The sequence below is a fragment of the Cygnus olor genome, chromosome 5 (genome assembly GCF_009769625.2).
Source record: "Cygnus olor isolate bCygOlo1 chromosome 5, bCygOlo1.pri.v2, whole genome shotgun sequence".
Taxonomy (NCBI): Eukaryota; Metazoa; Chordata; class Aves; order Anseriformes; family Anatidae; genus Cygnus; species Cygnus olor.
In genome coordinates this window covers 44832399-44856700 of record NC_049173.1, presented here as the reverse complement: position 1 = coordinate 44856700, position 24302 = coordinate 44832399, and the positions used below count along the sequence as shown (strand labels likewise).

The 24302-nt window shown below is 40.5% G+C and overlaps 1 protein-coding gene across 3 annotated transcripts in view; it reads right to left on the bottom strand.

The window, feature by feature from the left end:
• Positions 1–23720, bottom strand: part of ARHGAP5 (Rho GTPase activating protein 5) — a 47941-nt gene extending 24221 nt beyond the window's left edge. For 2 of the 3 annotated variants that reach the window (XM_040558223.1, XM_040558225.1), the window contains exons 1-3: positions 23431–23720; positions 16142–16248; positions 8706–12602 (exon numbers count right to left, since the gene is read on the bottom strand). In XM_040558223.1, the coding sequence (XP_040414157.1) occupies positions 8706–12425 (3720 nt within the window). In that variant the 5' untranslated portion in view covers positions 12426–12602; positions 16142–16248; positions 23431–23720. Of the gene's footprint in view, positions 1–8705; positions 12603–16141; positions 16249–21709; positions 21824–23430 lie in introns of all 3 variants that reach the window. The other variant, XM_040558224.1, reaches the window with a different exon arrangement.
• Between the last annotated feature and the right edge of the window lie 582 nt (positions 23721–24302).

Sequence of the window (24302 nt, the reverse complement as noted above, 5' to 3'; positions counted from 1 at the left end):
GAACTAATAAAACCGCTTTGGATAATTACAGTTATATTGTAGCAGATACCACATTTCATCTCTGAATGTTGATGAAAATATTCAGAGATGGCCATGTAAATTGGCCAGTCAATTGGCTGTAGAGTGGCAACTAAATGTGGTAACTGAATGAACATCATCATCATCATCAAACCTTGCATTCTACTAAGTTTATGCACTGTAAAAAACAGTAAAAAGCCATTGTGTTTTCATATAAAAGCTCTGACTTATACTCTATGCTGAGGGAAGAATAACAAAACGCACAAAATAGAGTTAATAACAAAGTTGGCAGTATTTTGTAATTTATAAGACATCTCACTACTAAGACAAAACACACCACTGTTTAGTTTCTAGATTTTACACTTAGAAAAGTCTTGAATTTCAACCTCTTTGTGCAAAAGAATGGGTTAACCTCTAGACTTTACCATTTCTATTTTATTTTCTTTACCATCAAATTTGTTTATTCAGGCCTTACAGACTACCTATAACTTCAGGTTAGAAAGGCACATACTCAGTGTTGACTTGCTCACTGAGAAGTAATGGCTTTAAGTACAGCTCTATGGGGGAAGATGGAAACTCCAGCTTCAGTATTTCTCCATCACCCTGCAGCACTGCGGAACCTCTCAAACAACTGGTAACAAGACCTGTTAATCACAGCCTTTAATAGCCTAATTAAGGAGCCAGGCTTTTCATGTGGAATGTTTCTAGGACAGTTTCTGCTCCTTGAAATTGGTAGCAGAGTACCTGTGATTGAACACTGTAACAAAAGACTAACAAAAGCTTAGGATTATCTTTCAAATTTGGGCTTCCTACAAAAAGGTGCAGCACTTACAATTTAGAAGAAGGGAACATTTATCAGCAAATTCTTCAAAGTATCAGAAAAAAACTGCTCTCCAGCAATTTGTTGCTCCCCAGTTTTACGTTAGTTGATTATTTTATTTTTTATTTTTAAAGGTTAGATAAAACTTTAGGATAAACTTCCATAGTTAAAGCAGACATCTGAAAGCATTTTTTCCAACTGTCAGCTCTTTGCCTAACTTCTATTCATCTTGGATAAAATACCGTTGGTTCATCCAGCATATATGCCTTCAGATCAGAAACAGCCTTTTCTTCTTTCCTTCTCACTGCCACAGGCCCCTGCTTTTAAGTCTCCAGCACTCAACCCAGTTCATTGGCTGTTTTCTCCTTAGTGGTAAAATATTTAGTTAGGCAACAAGTATACGCACTTCTGATGAGAAGACGCTGAAAGGGCCAAGCTGAAGCTAAAGAACATGTAAAAATCAGCAAACACCTCTGTCAAATGTTGAATGTAAGAAAATTTTAAGAGATGCTTGCATTAACACAATATAGAAGGCAAATAAAAGCTGAAGTTACTGCTCTTTCAAGGTGCTCAGTGCACATCCCCACCATCTTAGAATAAATGGAGTATCACCAATCCTCAGACTATATATTTCAGACCCAACAGGTTTAAAAAGGCAGACTCTTTAATAAAGACATAATACTAGCATAACATTAACAAATTTGGTTAGAGTGGAACACTATTTGGTTAATGAAGTAATAAACTAGGATGTTATAGAATTTCTGTGATAACAAACGTACTGAATATTATCTGTGTAGAATACCTGGATATAGTATGAAATATCAAATACGTCTCAAGCTGGAATAGAGTGCTTTTGCTAATAAATGCCCTATGTTTAGAAGAATGGGTTTAAGAGACTAAGTTTTGAACCATGGTATTATACACACTCAAAAAAGCATAAAGGTTTCTTAGAGAAACTACCTGAAACAGTCAGTTTCATCTCCAAACTGGAAAGTGAGAATATGCCTAAAGAATTTACATAAAATTAGGACAAAGAATAAAAGAACAGGGGACAAATAAAAAAAAAATCCATAACCTGAAGCCCTTTTCAACTGACCTAAACATAGATAGTAGGAGAAACAATTGTTAGGGGGCTACTCCATAAACATGAAATCAGGATTTCATACAGCACACATAAAGCTACAATGATAATTTTATCAGCTATTTCCCATTATGTATCAATTTCCTCTCTTTCCTGTCACATGTATTAAAATCTCTCGTGATTCCCTTGTCTTTTGGTAGGTGTGAGCGGGTAAAATCTTCCCCCAAAAGTTGCATCGTTTCTAACATTTTTAGATTTTGCTGGCGAGATGATGATTTTGTCAGTTATTTTTAGTTCCATAGACATTTCAGCCAAATACACCTACTCACCACGATGCAGCAGTCACCTAATACTGAAAACAGTGAGCTCTACTCTAGGTGCAAAGACTGTTTTGCAAGCTTCTCCTAAATCACAATAAAAAAGAACTAACAGGTACCAAGCTGGAGAAGACAAGAAGCAGCACAAAAGCTTGTTAGCTATTCCTAGCAAAAAGCTCAGACCACTGTTTCCATGTGCCACCATTTCATGTCGGTAATTAAAACACCATGAAGCTGAAATCCTCAGTTTTCATATAAATTTGTTAATTTTTTTTTTTTAAATAATTTATTATTTTGCTAATACTGAGTTTTTCACTGTCTCCACCATGGGTTCTACCACTTGCATCGTGCCAAAGGCCTCCCAAGACAACTACTCTTCATTCCCTAACAGAGGTTAATGCCAAACCTCAAGCTGATCCTTATGTTTTGGCAATAAAGCATTCCAGCTCTAAGAACCCCAAGCTTTCCTCAGGTTGCTGATACCAAAAGCATTTACCTGCAATATTGCTTTAACTACTAGTTTAATCACAGGAACAAGTGTGTTCCAAAAGACTAGCTGAAGTCCTCCTAACAAGCTAAACGTGAAAACATTTATTCTAGCACCACACAGTATCCAATTCTTAATTTCAAAGTTAGAACTATTTTTATAAAAAGCATAAAAACATGAAAATATAGATCCAAAATATACTCAAGATTAACCCTCTTGACTGTAGGTACCAGGGAACCAGCTAAGTGGTGCCCATTCTCTAGAGAAGCTAGTTGGAGATGTCAGCCAGCTGCGAGTACACTGCACTGAAATACTGCTTTTCAAAATTAACTTAGAAAACAAACTGCCCAAACCTATCAATCAAACCCCTTTCACTGCCGAGCTGCTTATTCTAGCGAGTCCTCTCTGCTCAAGAGGGACTCTTCTTTTTTCCGCTCTCACTTCCTTCCCACCAGAACTCCCTTCGTCATTTGTTTATCCAAGGGGAAATTCAGCTGCTTCTCTTCTACCTCCCACACTTCGCTGCTACTTTTAATACAAAGGAAATTTTCTGCCTGCTTCATTTACAGTCAGCCCTGGGGTCATGGAGGGCAGAGTCAATATTTTCAGAACTATTAAAATAGTTCATAAAACCAGGCACCATGAGCAGCATTCATTTTATAGGCTTAATAAAGTATTTGTAATCTCTAATTCATGGCTAGCTCCTCGGAAGCTATACAACACATGAATAATGCAGATGATGGTCCCTAGCATGCCCTCTCTTTCTTCCCCTTGTGCCGTTTTTGGAGTTCCAGTTTGTTATACCAAGTTTTAACTGCAGAGGCTCAAGAAGGCACGTGGCTCCAAACATGCACTTTCAGAGCATTCGATTTGAACAGATGAAAATTGAAAGCACAGACTTCAATTCTTCTTGTAATCTCTGTGGGAAAAAATAAAAATTTCTCTACACATTGCAGTCTGTAGTAGACAGTAGTTTGCTAAATCAACCACTGAATTTACACAAAAACAGCTGAACAAAGATTTAAGTCGATCTCCTCTTGGTCACAAGTTTACCACAGTCTTAACAAAACAGAGATGAACAGACAGACAGTTCCTGACACCTTCAGTAATGGTTTTAACAAAATTTCGTATAGTTTTGACATTATAACGAGAGCTAAGAAGTTAAACATGGAAACCAGATGTCCTTATATCATTAGAGTAAGGTAAGTGAGAATTCATCTAGGTGCTATTGCATTTTTCTTGCTGAAGTATTAAGACAAGTTTTCAGATAAATTTGAAGTAAAATGCATCTTAATCACCTCAGTGTGAGGTGAAATGGAAAGAAAGTAATTCGCACTCATCTTTGTTCAATCTCGCTTGCAAACAAGTTTACAGGGCAGAAATTTTTAAGTGCTATTTTTCAGATTTAGTTTAGCAATATAGTTGGAAACTCCAGATACACAAAAATTTAAGAATAAAAATCAAAAGAAAGAAAAATATGACCCGTCCTTGAATAATAAAACTATTGACTATTATTCAGAAAAAACAAATAGTAAAACCTTATCAGATTTAATACCATTTAACAATGGTATGTCAAAGAATCATCATAATTTACAAATGTAGAAGCAGAAAAGTATAAATAATATAAAAATATACAGTAGAAAATATAAATTTTATAAATTATAAAATAATAAGTAAATAAAATATTATTAACTGAAAAAATAATATCTACAAACAATTTTTTACCATGTAATAAGGCAAGAAGCCTGCAGAATTTATTTCAAGACGAGGATTTGCCCTTCCATTTGCAAAAAATTTACTCAAAATATTTGTTGTTCTTGGTAAGTTGCGGAGGAAAACAAAACAAATATACTTTATGAGAGGGGAAAAAGGAGCACAGCCTAAATTAGGCACCAAACATATCTTAAAGGGGTCACAAGGATAAGAGCTATAAATGAGGTGAGTAAATCTTTAACACTCTTGAACTCCACAATAAAGATAATTAATAAGAGTATTAATTGCAGCTACAGTGAATGGGTACAGATTTCCATACCAGACAGGCTTCCTGCTGTACAGAGAAGTACTAAATTAAGACTAGGGTCAAACTAATTATTTTCAATGGTTTAATTGACAAATAAATAATAATTGATTGATGATATTGATAAAACATCAAATATCGATAAAGCAAAAAATATATTGTTTCTACCAAACTTGTTTACACATGAGAAGAACATGGTTGAGACCCACGAAACCCAATGTGCACTGAGGTTTAGGCCTTATATATTTATGATATTGATGCATCAACTGCCCAACAATTGCAGTTTGGGATTCTTGCACACATGAAGAGGTTCCTTCTGCGATGGAAGAAGGCTTATTCCAGCAAGATCTTTACCCTCTAGGAATGGCCACTTCCCTTTCATGTCTTGAAATTTTCTCTCTTGCACCATACCTTCATACTCATCAAGTTAAATGACCACAATTAATTTACCGTAGAAGGCTGCTGCTGCTCATGAGATTGGTGTTGACCAACACATGCTGCTCTATACAACACCTCGGTATTACAGCATTAAAGATTTTAACCCAGAAAAGTATCTACTTGAAGTTCCTATTTGTACTTTTTGAAAAAGAGAGGGACAAACGAGCACAGGTACACATCTCAGATGGAGAGGTCTAACTAGATAAGGTGGAAACAGCTGAAGCAAAGTTGCATTGAATGTTCTACTCTGTGCTTAGTTTGTCCCGGGTTTCTGAATATTGGTAAGGGAAAAAATAATTAAACATAGAAAAAGCACATAGACATAAGGGAAAATTAACTCCTATCCTAATGAATAGTGGCACGCAACGGGCACTTGAAAGCTTTGGAGCAGCCCTGGCTATACATGCAGACTGGGGGATGAGAGGCTGGAGAGCAGCCCCATAGAAAGAGATCGGGGGGTTCTGGCTGACAACAAGTTGAATGCGAGTCAACACAGTGCCCTGGCAGCCAAAAGGGCCAAACCCTGTAACGGCCTGATGCACCCTGGGGTGCAGCAGGCACAGCGCTGCTAGCTGGTGGAGGGACGGAAGGGACGGTCCTGCTCTGCTCTGGTGTGGCCTCTCCTCCAGTACTGTGTGCAGTCTGGGGCACCACATTATAGAAACCACAAAACATCATTACAGAGTGTCCAAAGGAGGGCTACAAAGATGGTGAAGGGGGAAACATGCGGAGCGGCTGAGGTCCCTTGGTTTGTTCAGCCCAGAGCAGAGCAGGCTGAGGGGAGGCCTCATGGCGGCCTGCAGCTCCCTCACGAGGGGAGCAGAGGGGCAGGCGCTGAGCTCTGCTCTCTGGGGACAGCGACAGGACCCGAGGGAACGGCATGGAGCTGGGACAGGGAGGGTCAGGCTGGGTGTTAGGGAAAGGTTCCTCCACTTAGGGTGGTCGGGCACTGGGACAGGCTCCCCAGAGCAGTGGTCAGAGCACCAAGGCTGACAGAGTTCAGGAAGCGTTTGGACAAGGCTCAGACACATGGTCTGATTTTTGGGTGGTCCTGTGTGGAACCAGGAGTTGGACTCCAGGATCCTTGTGGGTCCCTTCCAACTCAGGATGTTCTATCAATCTACGATTCTAGTTAGCAGATCAGTCAAACTAGGGCTGGTAAAAAGGCACAGTTGTTTTTCCTATTGTTTGTCAAAACTCATTTCCTCCTTCCTACCCATCCAGTTGTCATCTTTGACAACGAGGACCTCTGATTTAAAAGGTTGAGTTTTTGTAAACAAATTCATTTCGTTTATAAGATGCTTGTATTTTAGAATCACTATATTGATGGCAAGAATAGCCACACTTATATCTTGTGTTACCACTACATACAGTCAAATAGTTTAGAAAAAGTAACAATAAGGGCTTAAGAAACATTCAGGAAGTAGCACGGATTTTTTATTCGTGCCTTTCACGTTCACGGGGTCGAAATTCTCAAAAAATTCAGCACATAATCTGTAAACAGTGGTACCCTAATATCCCTCACATGGACTACATAATGTTCAGAAAGGAAAATATCATCTGACTAATTCTTCAGGTATTGTAGCTAAAGACTGCTAGCTGCTCATCTACTACAACACGTGAAAAGATGGTGAATAAGTTGCAAAATTAATAAAATTGTGCACCTCTTGCAAAAAAACAGCTTTTTTGAAAAAATATTATATTACTTACAAATTACAATGAACTGCAACTACTCCAACAAAATGCCAACTGAAACAACATATGCAAAAGATGCTATTTCTTAAAAGCAGCTAGCATTCAACATTCCTAGACTGGGAATACTTATGAGCATTTTAGCTACCAAGATGTACTTGCTTTCTCCATCATTACAATAATTTGTACTTCTGCTATTAGAGACTTTCTCTAATTTGAGAGCAACAGCCCTGCAGCACAATTTGCAAACGCAGGAAAAAAGCAAGAGGTATGTCAGAGAAAACTCGGAACTACTCTTGCACTCCTCAAGAGCCTTACCCACTACAAAAAATCAGAGCAGCCCGACACTTGGACTCCAGCTGCCCCAGACAGCCTAAAGCAACAGCAGAGGCTTTGGTAATGACAGCAGGGGGGTTGCTGACACAATGCCAGGAAGAGAAGATCCTCCAATACCCGGTCTACACAGTTTAAACATAAATATCCAACTCGGAGGGACTCTCTGTCAACTCAACACAGCTGAGACAGTAGGAGGATTATGAACACTATATTTCAATGTCAATGTAGCAAGATCGTTTCAATCAAAAGTATATAAATTATTGTTTTTTAAGAAAATTTGCTTCCCAAAAAGAGTAACTTCAAAGTAGTTTTAACCATATGATTTTATAACCACAAGACATCATTATTTATGCTTGCTAGGAAGCCTTAAGAAAATTTAGTGCCCTTTATATCGGTCATGTGTAATTCATATCACAGCTGCATCCTAAGAATAGCAATTCAGAATTTAATCCATTAGTAAAAATTAACTCTGTATTCTGTTTGAGCAAAACTTATTTCTAAGTGCTATTCCAGTACTGTCAGATAGTAGGAAAGTTTTTAAAACACTATAAATGACAATATTAAGAAGGTCAACTTATCTTGATAAAAGAAAGAAAATATGTAACTGACCGGGAACATTCCCAATTGAATATTAAATGGGACCTACATGCAAGAGACAACGACTGTTACCAAAAATTAAAATCTGAACTATAAAGAGTATACATCCAGTACCTACATCATGACGCTACCTGAATATGTAAATATCAAGCATAAAGATCAAAACAAAAGAGACATTTTTCAAGCAGAATATCAAATCATTACGTAGAAAGCCACGCTAGGGAGGCATTTTGTTCCCTTTGTTTGAACAGAGAACTGTACAGGTAGCACAGCTTCCAAATTGATTATTTGCTTGCCCACACTAGGAAAACGCAGCAGTCAGTAAATACACTATACAAAGTTTCCTTTTCATGCTCTTGTTTTAGAGTTCCAGGTTCCTGGTAGACAACTGAGAATTAAAAAGAAACCACTCCTTTCATTCACCAGCCCTTAACTTCATTCCAACAGCCAGAACTGTAAGAACTGAAAGAACCAGTTCCACCCAGGAACTTATAAAGCAGTTTGGTGGTGTGTGTTTTGTTTTTTTTTTTTTTTTTTTAAATGTCATGATTAATAAGGCAAGATTTTTGGACCAAATTCTGCCTTCACTTACTCATACAGAAGGAAGTGAAACTGCATATGTACATACAGAAGGGAAAAGAGCTGAAACTTGTTGGTTAGGCAGACAATCCACCTTGTTCCCTCAAGTTTGCGGGTTCTGACCAAGCTACGTAGAAATCTTGGACAAAATGAAACAGTGCTACATCAAAATTTTAATCAACCGTTTCAAAATAAGGTGCAACTCTTGCATGTTTTGACTCTTCCCTTCTTACAACGCACTAGTAGTGGGGAAAAATTATATATACACATACGTGCGCACACAGTTTACCGAGCCATGTCTTATCACAGCTCAGTTGACTTACCTTCTTATCTTCTTTTCCTTTGTGAGTTTTCTTTTTCATTTTTTTATCATCCAATTCTTGATCTGATGTAATAGCAGGATTATCTATGCCACCCTTCCATGTTTCGACAGGTGAAAGCAGCGGGTCTTCTTCACTTCCACGATGCCTTCCTTTTCTTTTAGTTTTAGAGGTGGTAAAAGCCTCATCGTCACTTGCATCCGAATGCGTTCTCCTATAGTAAGACTTAGCTTTGCTGAACAGTGTCTTAGACTTATATTTGTACTTTGAAGGTCTTCTCTCCCCGTGACTTTTAGACATTCTGTCAGAAAACCCATTTTCTTCATCACCCTGGGCATTTATAACAATTGAATTTCGAACTTTAATAACACGATTCTGACTGTCATCCGGAACTGCATAGATATCATCAAAGGCTTTATGTTTGAAAATAGTGTCAATAGGTTCAGCGTAATTGTCAGATTGGTCTATATCTTCTGGCGGCGCTGCAGGCATCCGAGAAGGTTGTTTCCTGGGATTTTTACCAATACCTGCCTCAATTGTTTTTAGGAGGTTAGGATCCAGTTTTTTCACATTTGTTCTTGGAACGAGGGGTTTCGGTTTTATTGGGGGAGGCACTTTATGGTTGCGTTCGTGGTCGTGACAATTGAGGGGCGTACTGTGGATAGGATACTCGTTTCCTTCCAAGTCCAGTCGGTACTTTGAACGGTCACTGGGCGTCGGGAGTAACCTCACATCATCACCAATTGGACTGTAAGGCGGTGGTCCCTCAGCATCATCCTCTGAATCCGGATAGTTATAGTCAAGGGAACTTCCTCTGGGAGATCTTGAAAAAACATCTTCACTTGTGTGTGTTGTTTCCCTTGTGCTGTCTGACATATAAGAACTTTCAATCATGTTTTTCTTCTCTAATACATCACTGAAGAACAACGTGAAGACCTCAGTTTGACGATGATACTGAGATAATGAATACAAAGCTGTAAACTTCGCAGTAATCTCTGTCGCTATGTGCTCTCCTTCAGTCATGAGTTCCTTGATTGCTTCGTTCTCAAAAAAGTCTGCCTGGCTGTCTGTAACAGCCACTAACTGGACAGGAATCGTATCCTGAACTTCAGAAAGAAACGCGCGAAGCATTCCCATGGATGCCTTCCTCTTGGCGGAATAGACCAGAATATATCCGTGAACGAGTTCATCTTTCCTTACACCAATCGAAGAGTGGTACGATAATATAGTGATTTGTATGCGGCGCCTCTTTTCACCTATTATTTTATCAAGCATCAAAGAATTGTTCTGGCCAGCCTGAGCAGCACTACAGGAGTGAGAGTCAAGGAAGGGTGACAGAATGAGATCCACACTGAATGGATCACCACACATGGCACACATCACAATTCTTAAGTCGGCCTCTGACAGATCTTTAATGGTTGGAACAGGACTTACAACATCAAAGTGGTGTTTAACTGCTTCCAGTACTCCCCTCAGAGCTTGTTTTATTTGGGTCTCATTAAATTTACGTGGATATGTACCAGCAGGCACATCTACGAAAGGACACTGCAATTTGTTGGCCAGCTGCTGTCCCTGATGTCTCAGAATAGGCAGATTCTTGCTAACACTGTCCCTCTGGTTAGCCAGTATCAACGTAAATGGAAGATTAGCCATATACTTGTCTCTCCTTATCTGAGATGCTTCAGCCCTTATTTTTGCAATGCACTCCCCAATAAAATTCAGAGATTCAATGGAGTTAAACACACAGAAACAACCATGTGGTTTGAAGGTAGAGGTCCACAACTGAGTCAACAGGTATGGGGATTTTGCATCAACAGGCCTAAGATCTAATTCATATATTTTTCCATCTAATGCATATTCATCATCAGTGGATTGTGTCCGAATTTCATTTGCTAATTCTTGTGCAAGGCCATCTTTGCCCAAAATGAAAAGATTAACCTTGTCTATATTGGCACTATCATGGTATAAATTTGAACGGCCATGATCTAGCTGCAGAAGGCTGTTGGCAAGTAGCTGCTCTACTTTAATGTCCATGCAATTTTGGCCACTGAGACAAGTTTCTTTAGTTGGGTGATAAACAAATCCTATGTGTTTAAGCAGAAGAGATTCCCTGTCAGGTGCAAGTTTCTGTAAAGCTTTGTATCTGGGCTCTTCACTCAGAACTGCATGAATTTCACTCATTTTATCTGAACTTGGCGTTGCATTAAGATCCAGGTCATAAAACAGCTCTGAATGTTCAAAAAGCATTTCCTGAAACTCCTCTTTGGCTTTTTCAACAATCTCCCTCTGATGCCTACCATACACTTCCTTGCTGTCTGCATCGGTGATGTATTTGAATGCCTCATCCTCCATTACAAAACATATAACTTCTTCCCATGGCTGTCCGGGTGAAATGAACTGGATTTTCTCAAGAGTTTTTTTGAATTTCTCCTTCATTTCCACCCTCCGTTTTTCAGATATAAGATGCTGCACGTGGTTTTGATAAACTTTTTCTGCCTCTAGCGTAGTGAGAAGATCAAATGGAATCCTTCTGTCATTCACTTTGTCTATATGGTCAGTTTCATCCCAAGGTGTTTTTTCAAGCACCACAAAACAGGACTGGAAGTCAGGCCTTTTCTCTATTAACTTCAAGGCTTCCGACCAGCTCAAATGTTCAATCTCATCAAGATTTGACAGAAGAGTATTAAGAGCTCTTGGCAATGCATTAATATATTCTTCTTTTCTTTTTCTAATATGCTCCTGTTTAAGCTGCTCTATGTGTTTTGAAAATGTATTTTTGGCCTTTTTCGTTCCTTCCAAATTTATGTACTCTTCATAATCAGGGTGGTTTTTCAGTTTATTACTAACGGTTTTCCAAGTGGCATGATAGTCTCTCACAGTTTGGACAAGTTTTTCAAACTTGTCTGTTGCTGTAACAACTAGCTGTCTTTGCGTTTTATAGGCATCCAGATAGGGGATGATTTTAGGTTTACCACGAGTTTTATCCATCATTTGTACCAGTGCAGTAAAACAAGTTTCCACGTTGACATTGAATCTTGCCGATGTTTCCACTACCACAAGGTTTTTCTTATTTGAAGCAAACGCCTGAACTTCTCGCAGATAGTGATCCACACATTCATCACATTTTGTTGCTGCTATTATTATAGGTTTTTTAGACTTTGAGAGCTGAATGTAGAGATTATTCACAAATTTAAGTTGATCATCGAACTTCCTATTGCATCCTTGGCTTACATCAATGCACAGTAAAAAACCATCTATGCTTAATTTCCCTTCAGGCATTTGTTTCTGCTCAAAGTCTTGCTCCAAGCCTAGCTGATCTGTGCAAATGTACATTAGTTTTTCTGCTGACTGCAGTTTGGAGGCAGCTGCACGTTTTATATAGGGTTGTAAGTTCGTACTCCGATGAGGCAAGAAAGTCTGATCATCAATGAACTCAGTCTGTTCAATAACATGAATTCGGCACTCAATTCCATCCTCACCGCTTTGTGTTACGTCACCCCAGTACAAAAAGTGATCATTGTTAACAACTCTTCCTCCAAAGTCAATTGTGCTAAGCACAGAGGTATGCTCAGGATAGTATTCATCTGCTTTTGAGCGAACGAATCTATTGCACAAACACGACTTTCCAACTCCACAGTTACCTTTATCCTTTTCAGTTCCAGACAGTCCAACAACACTAACAGCATAAGATGGGGGACGTGGCTCTTTGTTTTTTGCCATCATAACTTTCCTCTCATCCTTCTGCAATTATCAAGGTAACTGTATGTGGTTTTCATTCTGGAAACGTTCCTACAAGTTTGAAATTGTATATCCAGGGTTTCAGAAAGAGCTTTCAGCTGTTCTTGCTTCAGCTCGTCACTGAGAGAACTTCAAATACTCAGGACGAGGAAGATCATCTTCCTAAAGGAAAAAAAAGAGGAAAAAAAGTTAAAGACTGAAGGTATTTCCCTTCTATAATTCATAAGAGAAAAGAAATTTTAAAAGCATTGTTACTTGCTTACTCTGAAATTGTTTTCTCTGTATATGAAAATTCCACAGCTAATTTAAATGTTATCTTGAACTCAGAATTAACTCATGTTAATGTTATTTATATCACAGATTTAAAAATAAACAGTTTTTAGACACAGATCAATAACAGTTCACCTGTTTGGATAGATGATCAGCATACATCTGAAAAGTACACATTACTATTTTCTTTCCTAACTTATGAGCACCAGAAAGCATTTGCCATTTTCTCAGAATTCATCTTATTACTTGGGATGAGGGGCAAGTGAAATTTTACAATAGCAGATTCTCACTAAGTATAAATACAATACAAATACAACTCTAAACCCAACCAAATAACCACATACACGTACTTTTATTCATGTTCATATTTCACTGGATAGCAGGCTTACCTGCATGAATCACGTTACTTTTGTGTGCATTTGTAGGTTTGGTTTGAGGTTTCAGTAAAGAAATTTTTAAAATAAGAAGCTGTAAAACCAGGAAGTTGACAATGGGACTCAGCTGGTAGCTATTCTGCAGAAGTAAACTACTTCATTTGTATACCAACAGTAAACTGTTTTTAAGTTTCTAACCTGAATTGTACTAAATACAAACATTGGCATACAGATACTAATACAGAAAAACAAAGACTTAACTCTGAGGTTTTAAAAACTACAAGTCACTCAGTCCTTCTGTCTCCAGCAAAAACAAAAAATTAGAGTAACTGTAAAAAGAAACTCTACCTACACACAAACTTCCACAGAATTATTACAAGGTTCCAGTGGTTTGATTGAAGCTAACATCTGGTATAACAAATACCATTCATCTTTTAATCAGAAGATGCTGCTTGCATACATTTGCAGTATGCAAATGGAAAGACATTTACTATTTTAGAAACAATTGCACTACGCGCAAAACATAAAAAATGAATAGCTGAATGGCTAGACCCAGCAGACTATGATTAGGGCCACTAACTGGAGCTGTACCCAAGGGGTTAATATTCAGTGCAATACTGTTCAACATCTTCCTTTATGACTTGGATGATGGGGCGGAGCGCACGCTCAGCAAGTTTGCCGGTGACGCAGCTGGGAGGATTGGCCGATACACCACAGGGTTGCGCTGCCTTCCAGAGGGACCTCGGTAAGGTGTAGAGAAGGGCTGACAGAACCTCATGCCGTACTAGAAGGAGAAGTGCAGGTGACTGAGCACTGGGACAGGCTGCCCAGAGAGAATGCGGAGCCTCTCTCATTGGAGATATTCAAAAGCCATCTGCACTTGGTCCCGGGCAAGTCGCTCTGGGTCTTCCTGCTTCAGCGGGGGCACTGGACCAGCTAACCTCCAGAGGTCCCTTCCAACCCTAACTATTCTGTGAATATATGTTGGTAATACTACTTTTCTCATTCTCTTGATGAAAAGAAAGCAATCACATGGCACCATAAATGGAACATACAGATTGCTTAAAATATTTGCTTTTACATTTGTGGGGTACAGAGTAACAGCATAAATGTACCTAAACATACGTAAATAAACCATACTTGAAGGAAAAGCCATAAGGAGCATCATCAGTGAAATTTTAGTCTCAGTATCTCAGTTCTATTTACTATTTTGTCATTCTTAGCAACAATTTGTTGAGTGGTACTGTAGTACCTTTCTTCAGGAAAAAAAGAAAAAAAAGTCCTTTGGGGAGCCAGGAGTTAGACTCTATGATCCTGGTAGGTCCTTTCCAACTCAGGATATTCCATGATCCGTCACCCAAAAGGCTCTCAAAATCTGCCTCAATACTAAGTCACAAACATTAAAACATACCTGAGCTTGATGGCATGCAGTAACAAGAGAAATATTTGTATCACATTGTAATAGAAAATGGACTTTCAATGCCTTGGCTATAAAGAATCAACGCCTGGTCAACAGTTTTCCAACTTACAGTCTAACACCTACAAATAGAAATCTGAAGTTCTGATCAAAAGCATATTCTTTATGTAACAAATTCTGTAATAAAGTTCATTGACCACAATATAGAAATAAATATATGCAAAAAACAGCTTTCGGGTATGGAAATAGTCAAGAAAACTACCTTTTTAAATATTTATTTTAAACAAAGTATGCATTTCACTGCAAAACGAAAGGGAAAATAAAAATTTTTATACTTAATAGTTTCCATATTGCCAGAAGTGAAACATGATGCTTTTTAGAAAATTTTGTTTTAAATCAATTTACACAAAGACGTTCAGAAAGAACTTATTTTAGACTGTTTAGTTTTTTTATTTCTTCCACTGTATTTTTATATCCGTAAAACAGAGAATTCAGAGCTAATAGAAGATGGCTCTGGAAACAAAAATACTTAGTAAAAGCCGTGTTTATATTACTACAAATAAACCCAGTGTTTTGTTTCCAAAGCAAAGCTCATCATAGTAGCATCATTCAAACTATTAGAATGAGAAGTTCAGTCACCACTTGCGCTATAAAATGTTTTCTATTTACCACAGCACAGTACAGATTTGATGTGGACTAAACTCGAACACAAAAATCTTCATTCACAGGATTATTTCATTTAATCAGGAAGACACTGTCTATTTGCAACTAGTTTACAAGAAGCAATCAATACTTTCAGATACCCTACATCCGCACATAGCAAGGGTTCTTCCTCCTCTAGCAATAAATGTTTTAACCAATCAATATATTTTTAAGAGACTGAGTAGAAAGAGCAAGGTGACATGGGACACTTACAACACAAAAACAAACACACTAGCCTCTCATAAGATTTCTGACATGGAAGATTCTCAAAACAGTGGGAGCCGAATCACTTAAGATATTTAAAACTAGCTCTTTTTTTTTTTTTTAAACAATTTCTATTTTGCACTGACAAAGCAAAGTCACAGAATGAGATCTATATTAATTAAGTAATAAGCTTGATAAAAATCTAACATTATAATGGCTTCATATTTAATATGTAATCATTATTGAATTGCTGCCTAAATGGAAGATTTTTCTTTTTGGTATACTACTAATTTAAATACACTGTACAACTTTGAAACATACACACAGAAAATACACAACAAGGTACTTTCATTACATTACTTCAATCTTTCAATCTGCCTAATTCCAGTATAACAAAATGAAAATACTCCAAGTCCCCTCCCCCCAACTTTTCCTTGTTACCAATTCAAAGGAGGGGTGGTTTGTTTTCTCCATGTTACTTCAGTCTTTGAATTGAAAATAACAGAGCACTTCTACATGTAAACAGAAGGATTTTGACAAACTATGGAACACAAAGTGTATGACATCACCGCAGGAAGAATCCGACCTTCAACAATCTTGCCATAGGATCTCATCTCTACAGGCTTTTAGATTTCCCAGTGTAGTTTTAAGAAAATACAGCATATCACCTTGTATTTATTCATCCACCCTCCCCCTTAAACAAAAGATTATGAAAACCTAAAGCCCAAACTTACCGTTAGGAAAACAAGGTGCAAAGCAAGATGATTATCCTGCTGTGATCTTTCTGCAGTGATGTCACACATTTAAACAGTGTCCTTCAGTAAGTCCTTCCCTGAGGGATCTGAAAACAAAAATAAGATTCATTAGCAATTTCAAAATAATGAAAGCAGGAGCAGCAATCAGAAAAGGTACTTCTCATGCACAGGTTAAGAGTATTGTTTCCCTCATTTTAAACCTATAAACCTAATTCAGAACTCAGAGCCCAAGCTGGATCTTCCTCTAAACTTAGAGGGTTTAAATCCTCTAAACACAGCTATTAATACTTGGAACAGACAGAGGACGTAACTCTTCCTAAGGACCTGTGATTTCAGAAGTTCAGCTTGATATTTTAACAACTCCTAGGCTGCAGAAGCCTCTTCTGGAAAGTGAATACAGTGTCTCAGATAACACGCAAAATATGAGATACAAAAATCACTAATTACTGACAGAATTTGGAACTCTAAAATATCTAGAATATAGTTTTGCAAGATTAAGTCACTAGAGACAGTAACTGCAGAATACATAAAGTGAATGTATGCCCAAAGATACGTATATAAGTTTTATTACTAAAAAAATTACTGAGTACCTCAAAACCCCTTTACCTGAAAAAAAAGGCATTTCTGAAGTTAATGATATCATTGACTGTGACAAATCAGAAATTGAAAACATGATTTTACTGGAAGATGGTGAATTCTCAACTAGGATACTAATTTATTAGTATAACCCTGGTATATGTTGATTTTACTGCATGGCTGCTGCTGTAAAGTAAACAGAATTGGGTCTCTTCCACGGAACTTCTTCAGTTTGCAACCACACAAAAGCAAACTTTGGGTGACGGGTCAGTGCTGCACATAGTAACGTAAAGAAAAGGAAAGAAACTTGAGGCACTTGGACTGGAGCACGATTTACGCCACTTTTAACTAAGGAAAGCAGTCATTTTTAAACGAGATGCAGCACCATGCTGGAAATGTGCTAAACATAACATCAGGGAAGTATGGCAAAGGTTTTTCTTGTTTATTTTTTGGGGGGGTCATTACAATTATATTCTTTGTAATTCTACTTCGCTTTGGGAATAACATAGGTAATTGAAAGAGTTTAAGCTTTAGTAATCCTTCTTTTGGGCAAAGCAAGCGATAAGCAGGACACCAACGCCACATCAGTCCTGCAGTTCTCAGCTCGTGGTACCAGACACCGCAGTGATTAGCTAGCACGCTAGCAGTCCTGCGCTAAGCCTGGCCCTGCTTTAAGGCTAACCTCCGTCACGCCAAAGAGAAGAGCGGAGGCAAGCCACATCCCTACCCTTCCCTCCCAGCTGTCTGTGGCACTGCCCTGCACCCATGGGAGCCAGGGGGCTACGGCATGGCAGAGGGTCTGCCTGGGCACCTGGCAGAGCCGTCGGGCTGCCAGAGGGAGAAGTGTCCCTGCCCGCATGCAGGCAGCTGGGGGCACCAGCCGGCAGGCACCGCACGCTCTGCCACAGGAGAAGCTCTTTAAAAACAGGCCCCACATGACCCACAGAGTCACTGGTGCCATTTATTTTCTATTAAGTCTCTCAAAGTCTTCTGAGCAGAATTCTAAACTTTAGCACAGGATATCATGTTATCAGCAGCTAATAAATACTAAAATACTATCGCCAATCACTATTCGGTGATTGCAGCTGCACAGGAAGCTGCAGATGGGTCTACAGGCAAGGAAATCACTTACACGCAAATACTTGGAGTATTTCTGAATACCTTCCGAAATTGTTCGCTGAACCTAAAAATGTTTACTCTCTGCAGACCTAACACTGAAGCATAAATGTTGTGGCACAAGAACTGCTCATGCCCACAGCAAACTAAGCAGCTGAAAACAACACTGACAGGGGAAGGAAAAAGTGGTTCCCCACAGTCCTCCAACTTACTCTAATTTTTGCATAGAGGCAACAGTGAGGGACCACTAACTGGAAAGGGTTACTTTCAATCATCGTAGTTTTGTGATAGTGTTTGTAAATTAGGTTGCCAAGCAGAAAATAACAAAAAAGCACACATGAAGAGAAGGGACGCCCCAGCCTAGTCTGCTTTGCAGGATATGTGAATACACGGAGAGAAAATTACTGCAAACTCCACCGTGGATCACAAAGTCCATTCAAACACTTTAAATGTCACGGATATAGCCTGTAGGATGAGTTTTGAATGCATACCACTTCCAAATATCAAGGACCACAACTTCAATGAAGCTACAGCTTTGGATTCAGATTACTACTGACAAAGTTTCCACACAAATTCGGCCCTCATTTCACACTTTGAGAACCAAAATTTAGCATTAGAAAATATTTAGTACGGTATCTGAACTCCCAAGACCTATCAGCCCAACAGTAATCATAGCTCTACCCAAAACATAGCAGAACAACAATTCAACCATTGTCACTTAAAGAGCCAATAATAAAATAATGTTGATGTAGCTTAAGGTAGCTGTGTTATTTCTCATTCAGTATTTTCCACCAGGTATCCTTTTTTACTCTAACAAGCATAAAAAAATATCTTCAAAACCATCCTTTTAACAAACTAAATCAGGTCCAGAGTATACCAATACGATCTTACCAACAATCTTAATTCACCGAAGTCTGTTGAGGCCCTAAGCACTCACCGTGCCCCCTGTTATCTTCGCTACCAGGCCAAGAGTCACGCTTTCACAAGTTCCAGTAATCTTAAGTAATTAACTGTACTTGAAATCTGATTTATAAGTAAGGGTAAATCCAATGCTCCTTGGTAAAATTCTGCAAGTACCAGTCAAAAAAAATAAAAAAAATAAAAACAGACTGCACATCAGAAAATAAGCTCAACCAATTAATGGCAAGGTAACAAGGGATGACCTGAAATGTCTTCAGTAGCGCCACAGACCAACAACGGAATAGAGTTTTAATGGCAGGGCGATTAGTCCTGCTAGGTAAGTGGAGGATGAGAATGGATTACCCCAACTGGTCTGGTATTCATCTCAGACTTGGTTACCACGATGTTCACCTGCCATCCTTAAAGAAGTCAGATACTAGATGCTCCTTTGTATACAAAAGCAAAGTAATCAGTTGATAAAAAAGAAGAGAAAAACTGACTGCCCAACTTAAACAGATGTTCAAAGATCTTACTATGTTTACTAAATTTCTCCTATTAATAACAATACTTTGAAGACCTCTGGTGTATTACCCAGAATTAAATCAAGGCTTTTATTTCTAAATTCAAAAGAGAACGGCACTCCTCAGCTGGAATCCAATATTCCAGGGGCACCTATTAGCATTGCTGCTGTTAGCAAAGAAAAAAAAAAAAAAAAACCTGCACAAATTAGATCAAGGTAAAATACACAGGTAAACTTCAGAAGCTCAAATAATCATCACTGCACAAGTCTGAACTTAGGCCTCTCAAGTGACTTATCTACAGATTTCTGAATATCTGAGAGCATTCAATGCAGGTTCAAAGCTTTCAACAGCAAAGTAAATAGTACAAGTTTACAGGAAAAATAGACTCATAATCCTTTTTCCACAGGAAAAGCTACTGAAGACATGCATAGCATTCACAGCGGTTTCTCTGTAAATAACCTGACCAGGTAGCCTGCACTAAGTTATTCAGGAAGAACACAAAAGCACTAAAGGAAGAAATCTTACAAAGGGAATCCAAGATAGAACTGATAGAAAAAGAAAGAAAATGAGGCAGATGAGGAAGGAGGGAACAAGGTAAGCAGAGAAATGAGGCTAAAATCCATCCGCTGCAAAGAGAAGTTAAAATCCTGGCAGAGGTAACCTCAATAAATTTCACTGATCTACACATCTGGATTATTTTGTGTTATTTTGCTTGATGGGGAACCGCGTACAGACTCTAGGTACTGACACCCTTAGCCTGGAGACTTCATTCAAATGGTAACTTGGTGTTTGACCTTGTACAAGCCAGATGCCTAAGTTCTACCTGTGCAGAATGAGGACTCTTCTAAGTTGTTCATGAAATGAGCAAATAAAAAGCCACGTGCAAGTAGAAAATAATATTTTGCCTAATAATTAGCTAACTTACATGAGTTAATACTACAATATAAAAACCGTACACGTTTCTAAAGCTGTGCATGTAGGTATTAGTTTCACTTTTTTAAAAATGCAAACATTCCTCTGCAGTGCTAGTGTGTCAGCTGATAGAGTATTGCAAGAACATGTGGGAACCGTAACTGAAAACCAAAGAAACAACTCTAATTCACCATAAAATGCAATGTGCAGAAATAGCCACAGACTGATTAATTCAGTTTCTGGTAGGTGTTAATGATTTAAAAAGCACAGCTAATACCTGAATTTAAAATAACTTTGCTGCCATTCCTTCAGTTTTTCCTGCCAGAAATTTTGAGCTCATTTTTCTTTAAATATCCCATTAAAATCCACAGATTTAAGGAAGTGATGACAAGGTTCAAACAATAATCTGTAAAATTAATACGCTTACTAATTCTTTTTAAAATCCAATGGAAAAAAACAACAATATTCCACCTCAGTTACACTGACCTCTAGCCTAGGAATTCTCAGGGGGGAGGGAAAAAAACAAGAGTACTGTGCCTCCTTTAAGTTATTACTAACACAGAAACAAGGAAAAAATCTTGGCAGTCCTTGCACACAATTCTCAGTGTTGTTGGAACTACCTGAAACTAAACTTTTTTTTTTTCTTACAAGCGTGGCTAAACGCTTTCAAAACGACGGGAAGCTTAGGTCAAATAATGCGTTACTTACTTTAGACGTGCATTTAAAATGGCCAGCCAAACGAAGCGAGCCTGCCCGGGCTCGGTGCGCCTATCCCAGGATAGCCATGCCTACAAAGCCCCCTAGCGGCCGTGCGGCTCAGGCAAGCCCCAGGAGTTCTCGCCAGCACGGGAAACTCTTCCCGACCAACGCAGGCTCCCCTGAGCAGCAGCCTTTCATTACCACGCAGTGAGAACACAGCACAGGCTTTACTCTCGCAGCTACGTCATTTATGGATGTAGTACTTTTAGTCTGCAAACCAACGTGACTATGCCAGCAGTACCTAATACCGAACATTTGGCTTCACAAACTTCCATTCTTTCAGTAAAGGTCAGACAGTATCATCCCTGAAGCATGCCTGACATGTGTAATTTTAAGGACACGCCACATGTTAGCCTACCAAAAACAATGACGTGGAGTGTTTTAAAGTTTTATGCAAAATATTCTCGAAGGATGCCAGTACGTGGGATTTATCTTCTGTTAGGAACATACCTTTGGAAGACTTAAGGTCCTGTCAATCTCCCTTTAATATCTTTATCAAACAAAAGTAGAACTAGTTTTGTACCATCTACTCAAATAACAACTCCCGAACTTATACAGAACAATCTGTTATTATGATCAGTGCATTTCTTTCCTACGAAGTTTGCACAAGGAAAAACACCTATAGCTTCAGGAAAGCACATTTTATCTTTAACCTCAAAAATGTGCAGCATTTGATTGCTAGTGCTAAATATAGGATTTTAAAAACAATTCAGTCTGAGCATGATGTATTTAATTGGATTATGTTACACATGCAATGCCTTACCTAAAATAAAGTCCAATATCGGTAAGCAGCAGGCATTTGGTTGCAATTATTTTTATTTTGAGGGGTGGGGGGAGTGCGACGACACAACACTGGCAGCCACTTCCTATGGGGATACTTTAAAAAAAAAAAAGCATACTATTTAAGTTCAGTATTTTCCAAGCTTTTAAATAACTTGTTACAAAATACACCAAGCTAGTGATAACGTAACAAATGCTTAAACAATTTCTGCTACTTTAAGTGCCATAGACTCTTTTTTTAAAAAAAAAAACAACTATCTTACTATATTGACATCATGCTTTGAGAGCTCTAGTAACACTGAGTTCCAGTAGAATACTATAAATAGATTTTAGCACTTCTTGAAAATAATTTTCAAAGAAGGTAAACCCTCATAAACACACCTGAATGAATTTTGCAACATACTAGTTTTAGATACATACTGCAAGTTTGAAATACAAATGTGTTTTTTTTCCTGAGAAAACATGCAACTCTGGTCACTGATGTCACTGTTGAAAACAGCTATCATACTGAAGAACCTCAGGAAGGTAAGACAGCACGACAGAAAAATGCAGCTTACTAATTCCTCATTCATTTATGAACTAAGAGTACAAGTATCAGTGCTGTAACTGGCTCCAATGCACAGGTTTAAAATGGACGTTCAATTGACCAGCAAATGCTGTTATCTCTTTACTGCCTTTACTCTGCAGCGTAGAGTTTTTAAATTTCTGTCAAAGATCTTGATTAAGAAAAAAAGAAATCCTCCACTTATCCGCATGACACTGAACTAAAGAATACACACATACCCCCACAGGCCTATTTTGGTCTAGATTTAAAACGTTCCCCTCCTACTTATTAAGGAAATATTCCACGCTGATATCAAAAGCGATACAGGAGAGGGCAAAAGGGGGCTACAGAGCAAGGGTGGGGTGGATTCTGGGGGGGAAGGTGACGAGTACGTCCTCCTTCTCTGAAGAAACAGTCCATTTTTAAGGCAAATAGTGCTTTATACTCCTTACATCCTATATTTTCAACACTATGGCGTTCTATCTGTGGTGCTTTCCTTGGGTGGAGAGAGTCTAAAGGTTATGCTGGTTGAAGGGATTCAAAATGCTCGAGAGCTGCAACACTGCAACTGGCTACCCTATTTCAAAGGCTTAAAATCCACCTGGTGGAAAAACAGAAACGCACACACATCATTAGGCGAGCGAAGTTTTCTTAAATTTAGCGTCGAGCAATATCTGAAGGTGAAAGGAAGGAGGAGGAGAACTGACAACTGTTCAGATTCACTGGAGAAGCAGGAGCAGGCGAGTAGAAGGGGGCGGCGAGGAGGGAAAGAAGTACGGAGAAAGGAGAAAAAGGGGGGGGGGGGGAGGAGACGGGCAGCGGGAATGGGAGAGGGGAGGAAGCCGGAGGAGTAGGGGAAGGAGGGAATGAGGAAGGAAGAGGAGAGGAGCGGGGAGCTCCCTTCCTGCCTCCCTCCCTCCCTCCCCGGGGAGCCGCGGCCAGCTGGCAGCCGCGCACGGCAGGCTCGGACCCTCCCACGGCCCAGGCCTTCAGCACCTGGCCGGGGCCGGCCGCCCCGCTCCCTGCCCTGCCCTGCGCGCTCCCCGCTCGGCCGGGCCCCGGCCGCAGCCCGCAGCCCCTCAGCGCCGGGCCGGGCCGTGCCGAGCCGTGCCGCCCCCTTCCCCCGCTGCCGGCTTGGGGCCGCCGGCCCCTGCCCTCACCTCTGGCCGCCGGGATCCGGCTCCTCCGCGGCGGCGGCAGCAGCAGCATGCCCGGGACGCTCTCTCCACGCCGGCGGCTCCCCCGGCCCCGGCCCCGTCCCCGCCGGGCTGGCTCCGCTCCGCTCCCCGGCCCGCCGCCGCAGCCCGCAGCCCCCGTCCCGCCTCCCCGCTGCTCCCTTCCCCGGCGCCCTCGGCTCAGTAATGGCGGCCGCCGAAGCCTCCCCGGCTGCCGGCTGCCTGACGGCGCCTCTCGCTCCCCCTAACTTTACCTCAGCAGCTTCCCTCCCCTCCCCCCCTCCCCTCTCCTCTCCCCTCCCGCTCGCCCGCCGCCGCCGCGGCTTCAGCGCGCGCGCTCCCGCCCGCCCGCCCGGCCAGCTGCGCGTGCGCGGGGCAGCGCCTCTTCCTGCTGCCGCTGGAGGCACCGGGAAGCCGGCCGCGCGCCCGCCGCTCCCCCCACCCCGTCCACGCCTCCCCTCCCCGCGCGGACACGCGCGCCGGGCGGCCCCGCTGCTGGTGCCGGCGGCCGCATGGGTGGCGCGGGGAGGGGACGGGGCTCCGGGGGTCGCGGGTTCTAGTCCCGCCGCCGCCGGCCGTGCTAGGCCGAGGCGTCGCGGCGTCGCGTACGGGCTTGTGGCCGCTCCGAGGCGTGCCCGCAGCGAGCGGGAGCTCGGTGCTCAGGGCAGCAATGCGGGCAGATGGACGGAGTTCGAAACTCCCCCGAAGGGGCAGAGGCCGGCCCCAGTCCTCCGCTTCCCGGTGGGGAGGGGACGAACACGCCAAAGGGCCCCGCTGCCAGCCCTGCGTCCCCCGCTTCTCCTTGCCAGGCTGCTTGACGCTTTTCACTGTGATTTCCAGGCTTAGCAAATAAAACA